This window comes from Halichoerus grypus, chromosome X (assembly GCF_964656455.1).
Source record: "Halichoerus grypus chromosome X, mHalGry1.hap1.1, whole genome shotgun sequence".
NCBI lineage: Eukaryota > Metazoa > Chordata > Mammalia > Carnivora > Phocidae > Halichoerus > Halichoerus grypus.
The window spans coordinates 19,366,196-19,388,162 of record NC_135727.1 but is presented as its reverse complement, the minus strand read 5'-3'; the positions used below and the strand labels follow the sequence as shown (position 1 = coordinate 19,388,162).

General features: G+C 42.2%; 2 protein-coding genes across 2 annotated transcripts in view; one reads left to right on the top strand and one right to left on the bottom strand.

Moving 5' to 3' along the window:
* The window catches only part of STK26 (serine/threonine kinase 26), a 52,068-nt gene extending 49,420 nt beyond the window's left edge, over nucleotides 1–2,648 (top strand). The window contains exon 12 of the mRNA XM_036123053.2: nucleotides 836–2,648. Coding sequence (XP_035978946.1) covers nucleotides 836–860 — 25 coding nt within the window. The 3' untranslated portion in view covers nucleotides 861–2,648. The remainder of the gene's footprint in view (nucleotides 1–835) is intronic.
* Nucleotides 2,649–4,552: 1,904 nt separating this feature from the next.
* The window catches only part of FRMD7 (FERM domain containing 7), a 37,984-nt gene continuing 20,569 nt past the window's right edge, over nucleotides 4,553–21,967 (bottom strand). Inside the window, exons 5-12 of the mRNA XM_078064886.1 lie at nucleotides 20,023–20,120; nucleotides 12,423–12,537; nucleotides 12,085–12,232; nucleotides 9,480–9,575; nucleotides 7,971–8,134; nucleotides 6,889–6,957; nucleotides 6,694–6,769; nucleotides 4,553–5,635 (exon numbers count right to left, since the gene is read on the bottom strand). Coding sequence (XP_077921012.1) covers nucleotides 4,553–5,635; nucleotides 6,694–6,769; nucleotides 6,889–6,957; nucleotides 7,971–8,134; nucleotides 9,480–9,575; nucleotides 12,085–12,232; nucleotides 12,423–12,537; nucleotides 20,023–20,120 — 1,849 coding nt within the window. The remainder of the gene's footprint in view (nucleotides 5,636–6,693; nucleotides 6,770–6,888; nucleotides 6,958–7,970; nucleotides 8,135–9,479; nucleotides 9,576–12,084; nucleotides 12,233–12,422; nucleotides 12,538–20,022; nucleotides 20,121–21,967) is intronic.

Here is a 21,967-nt window from a genome sequence, read left to right as displayed (position 1 = left end):
TTGTATGCATGCACAAACATACAGACACCTCCTTAGCTCCAACAGAATAAAGCAATACTAATTCTAGTCTCAATCCTGTTATATATCGCTTCTGGGTGCATCTTTCTACTTGTTCGTCTTTGTGATGCCACTGGGATCCAGTTGGAACAAACTATACGGCCTATGAAATCACCCCTCTGATAGATCTTCTATCTGATGAAGCCTATTTGTCCTCATACACTAAACTAACCCCTCTTCAAAATCCCTTAGATTTTCATGGACAACTTCTGCTCTTTTCCAATTTGCAAACAAGTCAGCTGGAGGTTGTCAAATCAGATATGGAAGGGATTTTGGTTTTTTTGTTTTGTTTTGTTTTGTTTTGTTTTTTTTAAAGATTTTATTTATTTGACAGACAGAGACACAGCGAGAGAGGGAACACAAGCAGGGGGCGTGGGAGAGGGAGAAGCAGGCTTCCTGGGGAGCGGGGAGCCCGATGCGGGGCTCGATCCCAGGACCCCGGGATCATGACCTGAGCCAAAGGCAGATGCTTAACGACTGAGCCACCCAGGCACCCTGGAAGGGATTTTGTTTTTAAGTGGGCCCCACATGGAGCCTGAACTCACAACCCTGAGATCAAGACCTGAGCTGAGATCAAGAGACACTTAAACCAACTGAGCCACCCAGGCACTCCTACAGAAGAGATTTTTGAACTTCTTTATATTTTAACGTCTACCTGATGAGACTCAGTAAAAGAATTTAGTTTGCTGAATCAGTACCTTTATTGCAGAGTTCATACAGATGAGAAATATAAACATGTGTAGTTGTATATGGGTTTAAATTTTTCTTCATTTTATAGGTGTTCAGCAGATGAATCCCCCTAAGGAACTTCTTCTTACTGGCTTCTATTTCATACGGACCCAGAGAAACCCACCAAAGCTACTTCAAGCTTAACAATGCTTAACTCATGAGCTCCATGTGCCTTTTGGATCTTTGCAACATTGAAGATTTGGAAGAAGCTCTTCAACTATTTTGTGATGGTGTTTATCATTTTATATTTTAAAGAGATTATTTTGTAAGGAATAACTTTTAATACTATAGTTTCACCTGTATTCTACTAAATGTTGAGATACAGTTTTGCTTTTAGGTATCATTATTACTTAAGTTACTGGGATGAATACCTTTCATGTTTTGATCCTTAGTTAACTGTACACTCATGAAACGTACAGGTCTTTCAAAGTCATCCTAAATATTGAATGTTTGTAAATCATCAAGCCTCAAAACACTTTTTTTAAAACAAAAAAAAACACAAGCGTATTCTAAAAATGACTGTTGGTGGGGAGGTAGAAATAAGTCATTTCTTCTTAAAACAGAAGTTTTTAATAAGCTCTTGGAAATGAAACCTGAAAAGTATTGACTCCCTCTACCGAGTTGGGATGATTTTCCAGGCAACTCAAAGACAATCCCACTTGAGAGCCCTGTGTTTGAAGCATTTATAGGCAACATGTAGCAACAGAGGTACCTCTTGGCGTGCAGTATTGACCTTCTCTTGCAGAAGAGGCAGTTAACCCTTATTTAACATGGTTGGAAATTTAAAGCAATACTAATTAGCCAAGGATGGGTCTTTGGCAATACTGGAGGAATTTATCAGTCTTCGTTTTTAAAATCTTCAACTCATATAGCATATTATATTGCTTGGATTTGGGGAGCTTAAGTAAAAGCTGATAATCGTGTGATTAAGTACCTGATCAACAGGTATGAATATAACTTACACCAGCATATTTTCGTCATGGTAGTGAGATGTCCTATAAACTATTTATACATTTTTGTTCTCCATAATTATCCAGTACATAAGCATCATCTGTTCATTTTTGAAAGGGTATTTAAATAAGCATTTTCTAGTTCATATGAAAATAACCAGAGTACAGGATGATCTGTGTCCGTACAAAAGTTCAGTTAGACTGTACAGTTATTTTCAGTTATATTTATGGTACTGTTACATGGGAAATACCTTTTTTCTTTTAAGCCCAGTATATATATTATGCCTGCCTAAGTTCCAAACTGGGGCTGTATTTCAGTAGTTGTAGAATTATTGATATTAATTAGTTTTGGTAGTTAACGTTTTGTTGTTTGGATCTGCACAGTTTGGTTTTTGCACAGAAGTCATTTCTAAAAATCAGAATAATTGCCAAATATTAGAAGAAAGGTGTTCTTCAAGTAAAGAATACAGTTTTTAGTCAAAGTGGCCATTACCTCTTCTCTTTCTGTAGTAATACAGACACTTGAATAAGTCGTGGTCATGTCATATGCCAAGAAAGTTCTTTTCGTTGGTGCCTATACTGTAACAATTACTTTTAACGCTTGTATTTTGAAGTAATGGTTCAGTTGAAATTTTCACCTGATATGTGACTGAAATGCAATTACAGTTTATAATTTGTAGAGGTCTAGAAATAATTTTGCAACTCGTATCATGGGTTGAATGAATATTTTTGTAAAAGCAAAAGCAACGAATTTATAAATGGATTATTTGAAACTTTACAACACAGCTGCATCATGGATAGGAATTATATTGCTTATTCATTAGAGTTATTAGTCCTGTAAACTGTTTCTAGGCGAAGCATACTCCAGTGTTGTGGGGGGAATTGAAAAATAAATATTTAAATTTCATGGTCCTCAGTGTTTGTTTTCTCGAGGTGGGGGTATGGGGCGGAATTTTAATTGTTTCACATTTTGTCTCCTCTGCTCTTTAATTTGTTATTGGAACTTTAACACCAACGTCTCCATTGGAAACTAGAAGGTGTTCTTCAGATTTAAGCATTGATTATAGCTACCATGCATATCTGTCCCCCTGCCCTGACAAAAGTATTGGTAGAGTCCTCTTTCACTCAGAAATGCCCTAGGTTGGACAATACGTTGTGTGGTCACCCTAACTATAGTTTTATTAGGAAATCAAATACAGATTTGAACCCTGTAGTTCTCTGGGGAGAACAAATTTCACAAAGACTTCCAGAAATTGAGATGAGAAAGAGCATGTAAGCCTAAAGGAATTTGAGTTTGTCCTAGAGAAAAGGTCAAGGATGAACTTAGTATAGCTCTGAGGATCTATAGGATTAACATATAGGTGACTGGGCTTCAATATATTATTATTATTAAATCGCTTTTTTACATTCATGTTACTGGGTAGGAGCAGGGAAGAAAGTGCTAGAATGTGGGAAAGGCTAGAGAAAGGTATATTAAAAGGAATTTTTCTGATATAAGGACTAAGAAAGTAACATGATGCAAGCTATATATACGTGTGTGTGTGTGTGTGTGTGTGTGTGTGTGTATACACATACACTTATGGGGCACCTGAGTGGCTCAGTCAGTTAAGTGTCTGCCTTTGGCTCAAGTCGTGATCCCAGAGTCCTGGGATCAAGCCCCACGTCGTTGGGCTCCCTGCTCAATGGGGTATCTGCTTCTCCCTCTCCCTTTGCCCCTCCCCCTCTGCTTCTGCTCTCTCACTCATTCTCTCAAGAATAGACTCTTGGTTCATGAACTCAGTCTGGTTTTAACACTATCCTTCTCATCAGCTACCCCAATTCTACCACTTCTCCCTCCCTGACTCTACATTTTCCCCTGCCTCCTTCCTTTTTCTTATTCTCTAACTGTCCCTTCCCTTGGTAATAGACCAGAACCAATCATTTCTGAAGTTGACTAAAACAAAATGAAGATCATACTTGCAACTTATTTTTTTAAATAAATGGATTTCCATCACTCTTTATTAAAATACCATTCATCTCATTTCCTTGCCTACATACATGCAACAAGAGATGGCAAAAAAATAGTCTTGCAGGAGAAAGTAGATAAACCAACATGTTAACTTTTATCTGTCACTACATATAATAGATAGTTAAGAGTACAGAAGTAGTAAGTCAAACGTCATAATATCTTCATCGGGCATATATCTGGCTTTAGAAATTGATTAATTCATGAATTTCCAGGGTTTAGAATTCTTCCAAGTCCTAGATGCATTAAAAACTTGTATTCTGATGAGAGGATCTATGCCACCAACTTGTTCCTGAGGTATAGGAGGGCCATGCTCCCCCTAATAAATGTTATAAAAATTGAAGTCTTTAACACACAACAGGACCATTTTTACTGGAACCTTTAGTCACAGTATGGCTTAAGAACAAAATGAACAACACAGTCACAATCTACTAAATCACTAAAGGACATCAGAGGCCAATGCTATGCCAACCCATACTGTCACCATTATTCAGTGTTGAAGAGCCTGAACTTCATCGATAATGTCTCTATGGGGAAACGTATAATGGAGGTGACAAGTAGCCACCTTGCCCGACCACGGTGCTGGTGAGGAAAGGGTATGTTCCAGAGTCCCTTCAGAGGAAACTGAGGAGGGGAGCTTGAGGAACGAGGCAGCAGCTGGATCTTTAATAAGCTAGGTGCCCAAAAGTAGGAGATCCCCTTAATACCAATGAATGATAACTAAGAAAATGGTTTGTGCAGAACGTTCCTTATATTTTACCTAAGTTGGCAACATGGAACTGGCCCAGAAATGTTCACTGATTTCACACTTTTAAGCTAAAAAGTAATTACATGGTTTTAGCAAAGTCCTGTCTTCAGCAGTTGGCGTATTGAAAGAAACACCTTCATCCTCTTCATCAAGCTGTAGACTACCAGAAGATAAGCGGATTCTGGCCATGGGTGACCTTGTTCCTTTGCCATACAAAGAGTAGTAGTCTGGTTTAAGAATTTCTGATTCTGAATCACTGGATTCACTAGTTACGTACCTTTCTGCTGCTCCCTGATCCATTAAAACTGTTGGAAACTCCTGCTCTGCAAACATATATGTAAAAAGGTCAGCTTTACGACTCAGAGTAGGACAAGGCCCTAAAGGTCTAAATTCGGACCCAAAAGGAAAACGGATCGTTTTCATGTCTGATTGGCTCTGGGATCGTTTCGGGGTTTGCTCTTGAATGCTATATGCAAATGCATCTTCTAAATTTGGGTCTTCCGCTTCCAGATCTACATTGATGTTGCTCCTACCACTAGTCCTGGCCGTAGGTTCTTGGAGTTCTTGAAAGTCTTGCTGAAAGCTCTTCATTCTGACATTCCTTGGGCTTCTTTTGGCTGGCTTCATTGCAGCGGGCTCTAGACAGCTGTCTGGCCTTTCCCTTTCCTCTGCCATGACTGGGGACCATGTGGGCACCTGGGGTGGTCTGTCCACATAAAAAAAGACTTGGGGAGGCATAATATCGACCTGCTGACCAGTACAAGGAATATAGGGCACATCTGTGTAAGTTAGCTGCCTTGCTGGACTCACTTTGCTTGCAAGGCCAGAAGATGCGCTCATGTGATTGTCAGCAAACTTACAGCTTGGTTGGAAGGAGCTCAGAGGACTCCTTTCCTCAAAGTAGTCTCTGGGATCCGGGTCAGTGCTAAAGACAGGGTCTGTATAAATAAAAGGGAAAGAGGAACTGCTTTGGGACTGATGTAACAGTGTGGGATCCGCCTCTGGTTTGGAACGCTCCAGCTCGGCTGCAAACGTCACCTCCACTGCTGAGTTTCTCCTCCTACGGTCTAGCACTGGCTCCGATGCGTGCACTCCATTCACATTTCGGTAATACCCACCGCCGTACGCTAGTCTCAAATCTTCCACCTTGCAAGAGAGGACATGTTGGTGAAAGAAGAGAAAAGCCATTTGGTTGGGGTGGGGGCAGGGATCTAAACGCCTTGAATTTCACAAAGGTATTTTTCACAAGGTCATTTCGATCCATATTCTATTCCAAGGCTGGTGAATGGATACAGAATGGGAAATACCTTGTACCATATCCCAATCCATGTGCTAAAAAATACACATGACAGTCTCCTTTCTCACTGCATCCCACTCCCTGCCTCTGAGTTCTCCATGTTCTTCAGCCAGCGTGGGACTTCAGGCAGTATGGTTTAGTAGCTCATTTATAAATGAGCCAAGGGTTCTGCCTTCTGGTTCTGGCTCTGCCGTGTGACCTTAGGCGGGTCTCCTAACCTCCCTGCTCCAGCCTCCTCCCTATTCTCTGTAAAATGGTGGGAAGGAGGGCTATGCACGAGAGGGTCACATGTTAGATGGCACCTTCCAGCATTGTACCTCTGTGATGCCTTTGAAATAAAAACTGCCTATGATTTGAATGAAGACATGAGAGTTTGTGAGACCTATAATTATTTTTTTTTTAGGGAGAGCAAAAGCAAAATAATTACCATGGTTAATGCTTATAAAACTCAAATGAAGCCATCATCTCACGATTCCAGGAGAATAGCACTTTGTTCTTGAATTAAGTGACAAAATTACACAGCAAGAGTACTTTAAAACGTTAACCCAAGACCTTAGCGCTTCCTCTAAGCCTTAAAATTTTTCATTAGGTTAAAAAAAAAAAAAAGAGCTTTTTAGTTTTAGAAATTCATTTGGATCTGCATTTTGCACAATGTTAGCAATACAAGTTGCAATTTAGAGATGTGCCAGATCCTTTCAGTCCATAAGGTACACACCAGTGGTGATTTATTAAATGGTCTTCTATTGGCTGGAAAGACTGAGCTGACAGACCTCCTGAGGAGGCTAGCCTAACTCAAACAGAGTCGCCTTTTTACACACCGGGACATTCTGGCAGAATCAATTCTTAAAAGCATTTGACATGTAGATGCAGTACATTTATCTAAAGAAGGGATTTTCAGAAACCTTACTTGTTTTGACACATCAGAGAGGAGGTCCGGTGAGGACCTGCATTGTCGCTCATGGTACTGAGATGGGTAATGTTTCCTGCAATCCGTAAACAGAGAAGGAATTGAAATGGTCTGCAGGCACATACAGAATACATAGAAATCTCTACATTCAGCTTAAAATCAACATGAGAGAGAGAGAGAGAGAGAACCATGTACCTCTCAAATGGCAAGCTCCTCAACCTCCCTTTCTTTCCATATTCCAAAAGCTGCCGTTGGGTCCTTCCACTGTGATAAAGAATGAGATAGACATTTTATTAACACCACTCAGGCTACTAAAACTCCAAAGCTTCATTTACTGTTGGAGTCAAGAGTCAGACTTTTTGGGTTTTATTATTTTTCCTGATTTCTTTTTTGGCTCTTGCGTTTCTCCCAGCCGTCAGCTGAGCCATTTATCACCGAGGTGCAGGGACTGTCGTGCCTCCCCCCACCCCCAGACCGTCGCCTCCCCTGGATAATAAGTGATGTTTATAATAGCTCCGGTCATTCAGAGAAGGGCAAAATATGCTCAGTATCATCTGTTTAAGAAGGCAGGGATTTGTAAAATACATTTTGGAAAGATTCCATCAAAAAATATGTATGTTTTTAAGATCTCAGTTCTTACTGAGGCGGGCTTCCACTATTTGAAAATCCCCTATGGGAAACATTCAATTAGAAGGTGGTTTTTTTTGTTTTGGGGTTTTTTGTTTTTGTTTTAAATCTTAGCTGAGAGTTTTGAAGGCTTCTTCCAAAGAATTCCTAGGCTGGTGCATTCACGTAAAAACGAGATCATATTTTGACCTTGCTTCCATTCCTCCAAAGTGTCCCCTGCCGCAAAGAGCCTCTACTACCGTACTGCTTAGCGTTCTGCCTCCCTTAGCTCCTCCAAGCCTGTCTCCCCACCCGTCTCTCACCCAACCACCACCAAACAGATGTTGTTGAGCTTTCCTTTCCATGGCTTGCATAGAAGTTGCGATATAAGGAAAACAACAGGTTCATTAAATACATCTTCTCAAACAGCATAAGAACCCCCCCCAATCCTTGCCAATATTCTGATCTAGCCCCTTAACTAGGGTGCTTCCCTCCTCCTGTCTCCCTGTTGGGAAATATGGACCTCATGTGTCACGCAGAGAAGGAGCAGTAAAGGGGATCACCCTTTAAGTGATTCTTCATTGCTTCTAGAATTCAACGCCTTCCACTGCCTTCCACGTTACTGAAAAGAAGTTGTGTGTACAGTTGACCTATGTGCAATATTTCATTACCTATAGCGGAAACTGGAACCCTTGCTGCACAGTAGGGTTTTGGGCTTGGATTTGGGCTCTTCAGAAAGTCTGAAGAAAGCATGGTACTCCACACAGGTCTTCCAGAAAGCCTTGCAGGCATCTCGGCTGGCCATGGTGAACTCCAAGGTGTCCTTGCACAACACCTGTGTAAACCAATTTCCATCAAGCCAAACATCCTTCAAGACTATCAAAGAACTTCGAATCCCAGTGCTTTCCAAACTATTGGTCCAGGGGCCCATGCAGCTTCTGATTTTCCACTTGGCTCCCTACACGCTTCACACCTACTAAAACCAAATGATTGGCGACCTTCCGAGGAACAGACAGGGCCACTGCTCAAAAACAGAGCCTTCTCTGAGAAGCCAATCTCGCTCTGGAGCCCCCGTACCTCAAACACATTTTTACCCCCTCTTCTCTGCCAGGAACATTTTTATGAAGTTGTAAATTAGGTTAAAATGAACATCAAAGGACATCCTTTCAAGGTGACAAGAAGTTATAAATGACCAACAGGAAACAGGGGGAGGAGGCGATTTCCTTACAGATGGTAGGCTTTATAGGATAATTACATGTATAGGAGTCTTTTTAACATACCAGCTAGAAACATTTAGTTGTCCCTATGCTGCCTTGTTCTACGATGCTCTACATTGCTCACTTAGCATATCCTAATCTGCTCTAGGGGAGCTTAGCCTTTCAGACCTAAAGTTCAAGTTTTCCCCATCCCCCCGACCCACTCTATGACCCCCATTTGTGTATGCGTGCATGCAGCCCTGTTTTCTGCTGAGCCCCCCTTCCCTCATTCCTTTACAGGTTCCCACATGCAGCCCTGGGACACTCCACAAGCTTCACACTGGAGACAGTCTCCTGAACTGCTCAAATGAACACTTTTGTGTAAGGCCACACTACTGGATCTTCTGTAGGTCATTTTTCATTTCCTTTAGAGTCACAAAAGAACATCCTTTCTAGTATCTTTGTCGTACCCTGTACAATGCAGCCTTGACCAGTAAGAGCTGCTTTTGCCTAATCTATACCCCCACCCCCATCCCACCTCCGCCGCATCCTGCTTTGGCAAATAGTAGGTGTTCAATTATTTGGCATGTACTCGGTGTTCAGTTATTTTTGTTTAAGGAAAGGAGATGAAAATATAAAATGGGGCAGATAACAGCAAATAAACATGTCCATAGCCCTAGATCTGGTCACTTCCATTTGACTTATCAAATCCCTGAAAAAAAAAAATGGTTTTTAAGGAGACTTGTCTTTCATTCCAGCCACCCCGTTTTCCCACTAGTTTATTCATTCTGGACTGCCAATAGGATTTCTTGGTGTTTTGCCTCTAGTAAAAATATGACTAACGCTCTGGTTTATTTATGTAGAGGCAAAAGAGAGAGTACATCACCCTTCAGCTTTCACCACTCACATTCAGACCATTTGCTGAAACAACCAAGAAATCCCAAGTGAACAGAAAGTAAAAGAATTTATTAGAAAGCTACTTACCAAGATGTTGGCATGAAGTTTGATGAGAAAATGCTTTCTCTTAAAACTCAACTTGCGGATTTTAGCCCAGTTGAAAGTATTGATCTTTGTATTTCCCTGTAATGACAGGCATGGCAGATTTCAAGGTGAATGTCAGCACAAGCTGGTTTGGAAGACAATGAGAACCCGTTAGAAAACGCACTTCATGCATGGGACCATCCTACCTCTTGCACAGACTGATCCTGTGGTACTAGGTAGAAGCTGTGGCCAAAGAAGGCATTCGAGGGAGACATAAGGCTGCTCCGAAATGCAAGCAAGAAGGGGTATGCCTGGGGAAGGTTTCCAGCCAGGATAGGGAGATCATGGGAGGAAGGGATGACTGCCACCCCATTTACTCAAACACCTTCCATAGCTCCTCACTGCATGTGTCATCGAGTCTAAACACGTTTGGCTGGGGTGTCCTGCCTCAGCTGTATTGAACATCCAGCCTTCTATCCCACTGATCCTAAAAAACACCCTTCCATCCAACCCTGTACCTTCCTTCCCAGAGGGCTCCTCATTCTCCTTACCCAGAATTGCCTTCTCCATAGTCAAGCTGTCTTGCCAGTCTGGTAGCATCCCCTCTAAAATATTCTGTTATATATAGTTATACCTATATATAGGTACAACATATATATATATCTGTATATATATATATGTTGTATATAGTTATACCTATCCATTTGTTGGTTGGTCGGTTGCTTGATATTTGTTTGTTGACACGGTCCAAAAATCAAAGGTATACAAAAAATATATACATCGAGAAGTCTCGCTCCCACCACCATCACTCCTATATCTGTCCCTCTGTACCCATCTATCCATTCTCTATGGGTAACCACATTTATTAGTTTGTTATGTATACTTGTCGTGCAACTTCAGGTAGATAGGATAGATTAGCTTTTGATTACTTATTGACTGATATTGATCACTATTTCTCTGGTCTCTCCAAATAAATTGTGAGTATCTTAATGACTGGAGCCATAGGTCATGCTTAATGTTAGTTTGTTGACTGTGCCATCCTTTACCCTTCTTGGGGCCTTTGTCTGTGTGCCCTTTGTCTGGAATCCCCTCCCTCACCTGCCAACCCTATCTCTTTGATCTGGACAACTTCCTCACGTCTTGGCTTAAAATTTTTTAGTTTATTCATTTACTTATTTTTAGTAATCTCTACCCCGATCGTGGGGTTCGAACTCATGACCCCGAGATCAAGAGAGTCGCAAGCTCTTCCAACTGAGCCAGCCAAGGCACCCCCTTAGCTTAAATGTTAAACCCCTTTCACACGTGTTACCTTAGCACCCCACACTTCTTCGAGCACAAAAACATGGCATTTGTTTAAAATTACTTGTTTCATTGTCCGTCTTCCGCCTATTAGAATGCAAGGTCCATGGGGCACCTGGATGGCTCAGCCAGTTGAGGGTCAGACTCTTGATTTCAGCTCAGGTCATGATCTCAGGGTGCTGGGATCGAGCCCCGTGTTGGGCTCTGCACTCAGCAGGGAGTCTGCTTGAGGGTCTCTCTTCCTCTTCCTCTCCCTCTGCCCCTCCCCCTGCTCACGTTCTCTCTCTCTCTCTCTCTCTCAAATAAATAAATAAATAGATCTTTAAAAAAAAAAAAAGACTTTGTAGAATACAAGGTCCACGAAGTCAGGATCCCTCCTGTTTCCCTCTGCAGCTCTAACATCTGGCACAGGGGGCTATACAGTAACTGTACTGACGGAAGGATGAATGAAGGAATAGTTGCTGCCCGACTCTGTAAATATACTCAAACCCATTGAATTGTACAGTTAAACCAGATGAATTGTATAGTATGCAAATTATACCTCAATAAAGCCGGTTTTGTTTGAAGAATGCAACACCGAACACATACAGAGTACTCAGTACACAAGTATTCTTCGACTGGATTTGGGGTGGGACAAAATAGACTGGCTACGTCATTCCACACTGTCCACAGAAGTACTCCCGCCGGAAGAGCTCACAACTAACACGACGGCCTTGCTCCCCTCCGCTTCCCCATTTTCTCCCACGCAGTAGGACCGATGGGGGGCGGTTAGAGTGGAATGGGTAAAATTCCTTCCTGGGGGAACAGCTATGCCTGTGGCCCATTGGGTCTTTTGCCCACCCGTGTACTCTTGTGCTGCAAAGTTTACAACCCGAAACATGAGAAGGCCAAGATTCTTCTAGCCGAGTCTGCACCTGACCTGTTGGTGACTTGCTTCGGTGCTCTAATTTGGTCCCTGTGGGTTGTTTCTGGTGGATTTGGACAAGGTGAGTGCACTTGGTGTCACAGCTGAAGCTTTTAGATGCCAAAATCCATATTCGTATTTAGGGTCTACAAGTTCCAAAGGGCCTCTTGACTTTCTCTCTCCACCATGCTGGCCCGATCGAACGGGTGAGCTCCTCAGAGTCACAACAGCCCGTCAGAGACCACAAAGGGAAGCAAAGCACATCGAGGGGAGATACTCGCAAGTATCCCCTCCCTTTCTGGCTGGTGGTAAGACTGAGGGGCGAGGTCACCTCAGGAACGGACACCCACGTTGGAGCCAAGATAACCCCCAAAGCTGCAGGCCTTTAAAGGAAAGAGTTGTTACCCGTAACACCAGTACTCCCATGTGAGCGACAGCCAGGTGGATCTGCATGCCTTCGCCGTCACTGGCGGGGTGAGGCCTGATGCCGTACATATCCAGCTTCCTTGCTATATCCAGTAGCAGAATGTCAGCTTCAGCTGGGCTCCTGCCACTGCAAAGGGAAATAATTTATGAGCCTAATAAATGCAGCAAGAAAGACACCTCCGCCCTAAGGGCTCCGTGAGGAGCTCAGTGTATTCTTGAGCCCGAAGCTTCTCTGACTTAAGGATTTGCTTTTAAGAGTCCGTCCCCAGCTTTCGTGTTCCCTGCTGGTGGAAGCTGGTGCTGGCTGAAGTACTCACACGTGCTTCTGATGAAAGTGCATGATCTTGCTCTCTAAACAGTCTTGGTTCGGTAAGTAGCGGGTTTGTGCCAGATGTTTCTTATCTGTTTCTTCATGAAAGTCTCCCAGTTCTGCTGCATGACAGAGAAATGACATTTTTCACATTAGCATTGAGGAGTTTAGGAATGGAGCACTCAGCAGACCCTCTGGCCTCCCCCAAACAGCCCTTTCTTTGCAGCCAATGTGGCCCTAGGCCCCCCCCACGCCATGCCTTATATCAATTTATATTTTAGGATATGGGGGGGAACTGAGTCTTTTTCAGATCAGAAGCAGTGCGTTGCTCTGAAGTCTCAGTATAGTAGATCACAGGCACAGTGTATGTCTTACAGGCTCCAGGATCACAGATGACTATTTCTTTTCTTTTCTTTTTTTTTTATTTATTTGACAGGGAGAGACAGCCAGAGAGAGAACACAAGCAAGGTAAGTGGGAGAGAGAGAAGCAGGCTTCCCGCCGAGTAGGGAGCCCGATGCGGGGCTCGATCCCAGGACCCCGGGACCATGACCCGAGCCGAAGGCAGACGCTTAACGACTGAGCCACCCAGACACCCCCAGATGACTATTTCATTAGTTCCTTCCTCCACACTCTGTTTCTGATCTTTTTCTTCTCACCAGTCCCTGTTATGGGTTGAACTGGGTGCCCCTCCCTCGCCCCCCCTGCTCGCCTCAAATTCATGTGGAAGTCCTAAACCCCATACCTCAGAATGTGACTGTATTTAGAGATAGGGCCTATAAAGAAGGGATTAAGTTAAAATGAGTCGGTAGGGTGGGCCCTAATCCAATCTGACTAGTGTCCTTATAAGAAGAGGAAATTTGCCCCTGCAGAGAGACACCAGGAACGCGGGTACACAGAGCAAAGGGTAGGTGAGGATGCATCCAGAGGGCAACAATCTGCAAGCCAAGCAGAGAGGCCCCAGAAGATACCAAAGCTGCGACACTTCAGGCTTGGATTTCTAGCCTCCAGAACTGTGAGAAAATACATTTCGGCCCTTTAAGCCCTCTGGTCTCTGGTATTTTGTTATAGCAACCCTAGCAAACTCATACGGGCCCTTAATCTCACTCCACCCTGACTGTACATTATCAGAAAAGGAGACTATAAATGCCCACTACCGCGCGAGCCAGCCACAGCCATTCATCACTCTGTACGAAACAAGTAAAATCCCAGCTATCTGGAATCCCCAGTAAATGAATCATTCTGGAAATCATTCTGGCTTTTCCAAATCACTGGCTGCTTATCCCTGATCATAATCTACTCTTTTCTAGATGTCTCTAGTTTACTGTTATAAACATCTGGCATAGCACAATACCTACAGAGGTGATTGGGGTATACAGGAATATCTGCCCCTACAGTTAATGGCTTCAAAATGTTTCGATTTTTGAACTATTGTGTCTTCTTTATAATTTTTATGCCTTTTCCCTCTCTGTCAGATTGATATGAATCACTTCCTGGTTACTGACTTCTCCCGGAAAGGTCTCCACACTTGGTTGTAATTATGACTTCTAACTGAGAACCTAGATATCCAAAATTTTTTATGAATTTTATGAATTGTAAGAGTAAATACATTCTCCGTGAAATCCTGTAACTAAAATACATGGACATGGGACACTGATTTTGAGTGCTGGAAACTTACTTCCTCTTTTCTCTTGATTTTTTATTACATTTTAGACAGATGACATGCTCACTGACATGCTCATGACAAATGAGGTATGTAATGTATATTTTTTAAAAGTCACATTATTGAAAAAATAAAAGTCACATTATAATGAAAATCCTCATGTAACTAGGTTTTTTTAAAAAGGCCAAATCAATGGCTTTTTAATTTATTTTTTGCCAAAATTGATAAACATACAAATCTCATTAAAACACAATCAGGCCCATATGATTTCACTGATTAATTCTATCAAATATTCAAAGAAGATATGAAGACCAATTCTTCACAAACTCTTCCAGAAAATAGAAGAAGAAATATTTACCAATTCATTCTATGAGGCCAGTATTACTCCGATACCCAAACCAGACAAAGTCATCACAAGGAAACTACAGATCAATGTACCTCATGAATACAGAGGCAAAAATCCTCAACAAAATACTAGTAAACTGAATCCAGAAACATAAAAAAAGGATTATACATCATGACCTAGTGGGATTTATCCCAGGATTGCAAGATCAGTTCAACTTGTGAAGATTAATTAATGTGATATACTGTTCCAATAGAATAAGGGACAACAAAATACATTATCATTTCAAAATGATGCAGAAAAGCTTTGGAAAAAATCCAACACCATTTCATGATTAAAAAAAAACCAAAAACATGCAGGGATGCCTGGGTGGCTCAGTCGATTAAGCGTCTGACTTTTGATTTCAGCTCCGGTCATGATTTCAGGGTCATGAGGTCGAACCCCGCATCCAGCTCCACACTGGGCATGCAGCCTGTTTAAGATTCTTTCTCTCTGACCCTCACCCACCCCCTGCTCTCTCTCTCTCTTTCAAAAAAAAAAATACAATAATAAAAAAGTTTTAAAAATCCAAGAAACAAGGAATAGAAGGGAACTTCTTCAACCTGATAAAGTTTATCTATGAAAAACCTACAGCTAACATCATAATCATACTAAATGGTGAGAAACTGAATGCTTTCTCCTATGACCAGAAACAAGACAAGGACGTCTGTTCTTGTCACTTCTATCCACCATTGTACTGGTGGTTCTAGCCAGTGCAATTAATCAACAAGAAAAAATATCAGTAATTTGCACTGAAAAGGAAGAGATAATACTGTCTTTACTTGTAGTCAACCTGGTCATGTGTGTGGAAAATCCTGGGAAATCCACAAAAAACTCCTAGAATATAGGAGTTCATCAAGGTAGCAAAATAGAAGATCAATATACAAAAAGTACTTGTATTTGCATACACTAGCAGTAAGCAATCCAAAAATGAAACTAAGAAAGTTCTATTTACAATAGCATCTAAAAAAATAAAATGCTCAGGAATAAATTTAACAAAAAGAAGTATAAGGCTTGTATACTGATGATTACAAAACATTGCTGAGAGAATTTTTTAACAGATCTATATAAATGGAGAGACATTTGAGGATCATGCATTATAAGACTCAATATTGTTAAGCTGGTAATTGTGCCAAAATTTATCTATAAATTCAATGCAATTCCCACCACTTTTTTTTAATATAAATTGATAGATGATCTTAAAACTTACATGGAAATGCATAGGATGCAAAATAGCCAAAACAATTTAGAAAAAGAAGAATGAAATTGGAAGATATATACTTTCCTATTTCAAAACTTAATACAAAGCTACAATAAATAAGACAGTGTAATGATGACATAAGGACATATAGATCAATGGAACATAGTTAAGAATCCAGAAATAAACCCTTACGTTAATGGTCAATTGGTTTTTTTATAAAGACGCCAAGACAATTCAATGGGGGAAATGATAGTCTTTTCAACAAATGGAGAAAATGGACAACCACATGAAAAAAAAAAAAATGAAGTCGGATCCCTACTTCACAGCATACATCATACAAGCAGACAAAAAAAAAAAAAATAACTCAAAATGTCATATATCTAAATCTAAGAGGCAAACCTGCAAAGGCTCTGGAAGAAAACAGGAGAAAATCTTTGTGCCCTTAGGTTAGGCAGAGTTCTTAGGTACACCAAAAGCACGATCTACTAAAACATATTGAGAAAGGGGAATTCTGCCAAAATTAAAAACTGTTCTCCTCCAAAAGCCAGGATTAAGAAACAGAAAGTCAGGCCACCAAGCTGGAGGAAAATTTTTCAAATTACATTATCTCATAAATGATTTTTAATCAGAATATATAAAAATCTGGCTGGCTCAGTTGGAAGAGCATGCGACTCTTAATCTCAGGGTCGTGAGTTTGAGCCCCACGTAGAGATCACTTTAAAAAATAAATAAATAAAATTTAAAAAGGGATATACAAAAATCTCTTAAAATTCAATAAGAAGACAACAATCCATTTTAAAATGGGCAAAAGATCTGAAAGGCATTTTGCCAACAAAAACATAGGGACTGTTAATAAACAGATGAGAAGGTGCTCCACATCATTACTCACTAGGAAAATGTGAATTATAATTGCAATAGGATATCTCTTCATATCCACTAGAATGGCCACAACCAAAAAAAAAAAAAAAAGTAGATAATACCAACTATTGGTGAAGATGTGGAGAAATTGGAAATGTGATACGTTTCTGGTTTTATCGTTACAATTTGGAAAACAGTTTGGCAGTTTCTTAACATTTTCAACGTAAATTTACCTGAAGATGAGGCAATTACCCTCTTAGGAATCTATTCAAGAGATAATGAGAATGTGTCCAAACAAAGACTTGTACATGAATGTTCATAACATTATTCATATTAGCTAAGCTGGAAACAATCCAAATGTCCACAGTCAAGTACAGAGATGAACAATATGGGGCATGTCCATAAAATAGAATACTACTCAGCAAAAGAAAGGAAGAAACCGCTGCGATTCATGCTAGAACATGCATGAATTTCAAAAATCTTATGCTGAGTGAAACAAAGCCACATAGATGCAAAAGACCACATATTTTATCATTCTGACTGAAATGTCTAGAAAGGGCAAAATCTATAGAAACAGAAAGTAAATTAGTGGTTACTGGGGCTGAGTGTGGGAACAGAGAGTCACTGCAGATGAGCACGAGAGGTCTCTCGGTGTGATGGGAATGTTCTAAAACTGGATTGTGGTAATGGTTGTGCAACTTTGTAAATTTACTAAAAACTGCTGAGTTGTAGTCTTTAAAAGGGTGAATTTTATGATAAGTAAATTATACCTCAACAGAGCTGTTTTTGCTCCCTCGCTCTCTCTCTCTCTCCCAATAAAATAAAATCTTAAAAAAAAAATTAGACACTCACACACACACACGCACACACACATCACCCCTACTATTTATTAAGCACAAGACCCTGACCCTATGTTGACCCTAGGAAAACACAAGAATGCATAAGACTGCTGGTTTTTCACTCCATGCAAGACTATGACAATCTAGGAGACCTACAAAACACAAATGAGTAAATATCAGCAAAGAAGGTAGCAAGTGTTCTGAGCATCTTCACTGTTACCACCCTGGCCCAGAGTACCATCACCTCTTTCTACTGCAATGGCCTCTTCTCTGGTCTCCCCACTTCCACCATTCCCTCGGAAGGTTTTCACCCTGGCAGCCAACATGTTCCCATTAAAACCTAATTCAGATCATCTCATTCCTCTGCTTAACATTCATCAGTGGTTTCCCATCTCATGTGGAGTTATGTTCTAGGTCTTTAGTAGGCTTCTAAGGCCCTCCACGGTGACTCTCCCCCACCCCCCAGCTCCAGCCAGCCACAAAGCCTGCTTAAATGTTTCTTGAACACTCCTGGCACACTCCCACCTCAGGCCCTTTGCACAGGATGTTCTCTCTGCCTGGAACAACCTTCCAGCCGATTTCTGCAAGGCTTGCCCCTCTCACCTCCTCCAAGTCTTTGTTCACCTGTCACGTTCACAGTGAAGCCTACCCTGACTACTTTATTGAAAAATTCAGTCCCCACCCCCAGGATTCCCCATCTTCCTTCCATATGTGATTTTCTCTGATGCACTTACCACCTTCTAACGTACATGATATATTTCCTTATTTCGGTTATTGTCTTGATTGTCCTCCACTGCCAAGATATGAGCTCCATGAGAGCAAGGCTTTGTGTCTGTTCACTTCACTGCCGTGTTCCCCGCGCCTATAACAGTACCTGCCATGTGGCAGGTGCTCAATAAGTTTTTGTTGAATGAATGACAAAGAAGTTACTAAAAGCGTTCATAAAAAGGATGTGTAAGAGAGACTTAGGCAGATGAGGTCAGCATGTGGAGATTCTTGAGTGCCTAGGACATAAATATCGGACGAATGAATAAATGAGCAAATGAATGAGCCGCCTGCTGATGTTCTGCACACTGCCTTAGCATCCAGTGACATGCACTGTGAGGAGTGGGACTCACTGAAACTTTAGATTTTTCCCTATGGAAAGAACTTGTATTGACAAATCATCCTCTAGAAAAACTGAAGCCCTCTGTGCTATACCTCAAATGGCCACTAGGGAATGCCCAAATCCATAATGCTCAGCTATTAAGAATGAATTGGGCTCCCCTGGCTGTTGGGGAGCCCAAGTCATTAACAGGCTGATAATGAAAAAGGATAAGTCTCCCAACATTGTTTTGCCTATCCGCCTTACCCCGTGCCCCCCACCGGCCAAGCATTCAAAGCCCATCAGTATGACGCGTAGTTTTCTGCCACCTCTCCTAAACGGACCCTATGCTTGAGCTGTACCCAAGCTGTGTCTCTGCCCATCACTACCTATCCGATTCCTGTGTGCCCCTTTAAGGTCCAGCACAAAAGCCACCCCCTCCAGAAGCCTTTCCTGATGACTATTGCTCTCACTGTCCACTGCATTCCTGATATCCTGGGGCTGTTGTCACCTGTCCCAGGCAGGCATCCCTTGGTAAACACTGATTTAGATACTGTCTCTATCTATCCAAGCACTTCATTCTGGTGTTCCCAGTGAAATCAGAAGTCTACCAGCTCTGGCCTGTCAGGAAGGTCAGGGACAGAGGTCAACACCGAACTTGTGAAACAAGCCAAAAAATGACGTTATGATCCCGCAAGAGTGGTTAAGAACAGCCTATTCTTGGGAGGCCTCTCTAGGAGAGAGAGAGAGAGTCCACCGGCCATAGGAGACGAAATACTATCTCCAGCCGCCTCGACCCCGGCCTTAGGGGCGCAGGAGAAGACTGGCGTGCCCAGCTTCACCCCCTCCCAAGCACGCCCCCACCGTTCCCCGGGTCTCCTTGTCCCTGCCTTCATTATTCAGCCCTAGTCCAACTACTTGGCTGCCAGCAAATGGGGAACTCTAATAGACGCCTGGGGCCTTTTTCCCTTTTAGCCTCTTTCACCTGCTGTCCTCTGTGCTTTGTTCTCCAGACTCATGATAAAGAGCAACGCAAAAATCCCATCAAACATGACAATGTGCTGCAGAAAGCACGTACCAGAAATGCATCCTGGGGCAAGCAGAGAGAGTGGGAGCTTGCCTGGCAAAATCCATGCTGGGACAGATTAGTCCAACCCAGCTCCAGGACAGCAAGCCCCAGGCAGGGGGGTGGGGTGGGGTGGGGGAGGTTACACCATGATAGCAAGAAAATCGGCATTTACTTTTAATCTATGTAACCACTCTGTGAGAAGGTACTCTTGTCACTATCGTAAAGACTAGGAACCTGAGGCACAGACAAGTGAGGGGACTTCACCCAAGCCTACAACAGCTAGAACATAGCAGGGACTGGATTTGGAATCCAAAGCTGAGTGATTATAATGTCCAGCCTCTTTCTACTGGTCCATGCGGATTCCGTACACCTTTCGCAGGCTTTCTTTCCTCCGTAGGTCCTAACACAGGATGGGCACAGGAGGGCGGCGGGGAGGGGGGGGGGGGGTGCTCCGCTCCTTTGCTCGGTTCTCTTTCTGCCTGACAGGCCCCGAAGCTGACGTTTGCTACTTACATTGTAGGATGTGAGATGCCATCAACGCTGTGCAGTTCTCACTGCATGGAAGCCTTCCTAGAGCCAAATCCTTCTTTATTTGAAGAGTAAAAAGATACCTGAAAAGAAGTTGGGGAAAAATCTCTTGAGAAAGAAACAGGAACAAGAGAGAATCGTTTCCTTTCTCCCAGATCCAAGATGTTTCAAGAAAGAAACGGCACCCCCAGACAGTGAGATGCCTTTTTGGGATGGTGACTAATGCATAGGCTTTGCTTCAGCCCCAAACCAGCCCCAGACCACAGCTCGGCTGCTCCAGCATTTTGGCAGGCCTCACAGCCATTAGGAATCACCCCGGCTAAATCCTCCCGCCAACTTGAGGGAGTTGGCCAATCATCCTCTCGTGGCTTCTGCCACTTAGCAAAGCCACATACATACCCAGCCCGAGAGAAAGGGAGATTCAGCAAGACCAAGCCCGCTCGGGCCGCTGTTTACCAAACGCTATCAAGCACTCCCTATCAAAACAACTTAGGTTGGTGGGGCAGGAACAATCACCCTCATTTTACAATTATAGAAAGGCAGAGGTTAGGTGATTTTGGCAAGGTCATTTTGCCCGAAGATAGTGAAACTGTGGCCAGATGTCAGGTCACACACTGAACTGAGGCCTCCTCCTATCCAAAAGATTGTGTTGCAGAAATCAAGGACGTGAGGCCACGCTTCACCTGGACCACCTTCTCCATATCACCAGAGCCCGGCCCAGCACTTGGCACAGAGCAGGCAGGAAATTCCTATGTTCTGAATGGAATGAAGCCACACTGCCCTTTTGCCCACGGAAGGTTCGTCAGGGACCCAGAAAGTGCAGGTAGGTACCAGAGCTTTGCCAAAGCGATTGCATTTGCCCCACACTTTTTTTTTTTTATCATTTCTTTCATTTTTTTTTTAATTTTTTTATTGTTATGTTAATCCCCATACATCATCAGTTTTATATATAGTGTTCCATGATTCATTGTTTGTGCATAACACCCAGTGCTCCATGCAGAACGTGCCCTCCTCAATACCCATCACCAGGCTAACCCATCCTCCCACCCCTGCCCCACACTTTTAAGCCCTTATCAGGAGAGAATCAACTTTTGAAAAGATGTGTAAAAAGAAGATTCTATCATTGACTGCTTTCTTCTGTGGTCCAAAATTGGTTCCAATATTTTATTTTATACACTCAAACATTCATGGAGTATCTACGGTGGGCATTCCCCAATATAAGATGTGCCTTTCTAAATAACGTTTTATCTGGACTTTTTAATTTAAATCAATTAAGCCTTGAAGGCAATGTGGTAAATCAAAATTAATTGCAGGTGATAGATAAAAATCTAGATTAGAAAAAACAGGTAAAATTAGGAGGTGATTATTCAATTTATAAATGCGCTCTTCATTATAAACCTTCAAATTATGAGCTCCCCTAATGGGCTAGAAATGACTCAGTTAGAAAATTTATATTTGCATACCACTCTCCGAAACTCATGGATTGGCCCCAAACAAGGCATCCTTGTGAAGTCAACTATGGTTAAGTATCTTCAACTGAGGAAAAAATAAAGGAAGTCTCACCTTTGCCATTGCCTGCTTTGAGAATAATAGGCCTCGAGTGCTAAAGGGAGAGAGAATCTCATTTTGCTCCTAGCAAGCAAGAAAGGAAACTTCTTGTCATTTGACACGTTCCTTGCTATTAAGAGGGCAGCTGCCTGCTACAAATACCAAATCCTCGCTCTGAACAGCTGATGAATCATTTATCATCGCATTGATTTTCTCATTCTCTTTTTTTTGGCGGTGGGGGGAGAAAGTTTATCTCCATTAAAATTGGTCATAATGTGAGACTCAACTGAAATGGGTTAGCAAGTGCAAACCGATACAGATACCAAGATATCAGGTTATCTGGGAAAGTGGCCTACAACTCACAAATGTGGAGAGAGGGGGC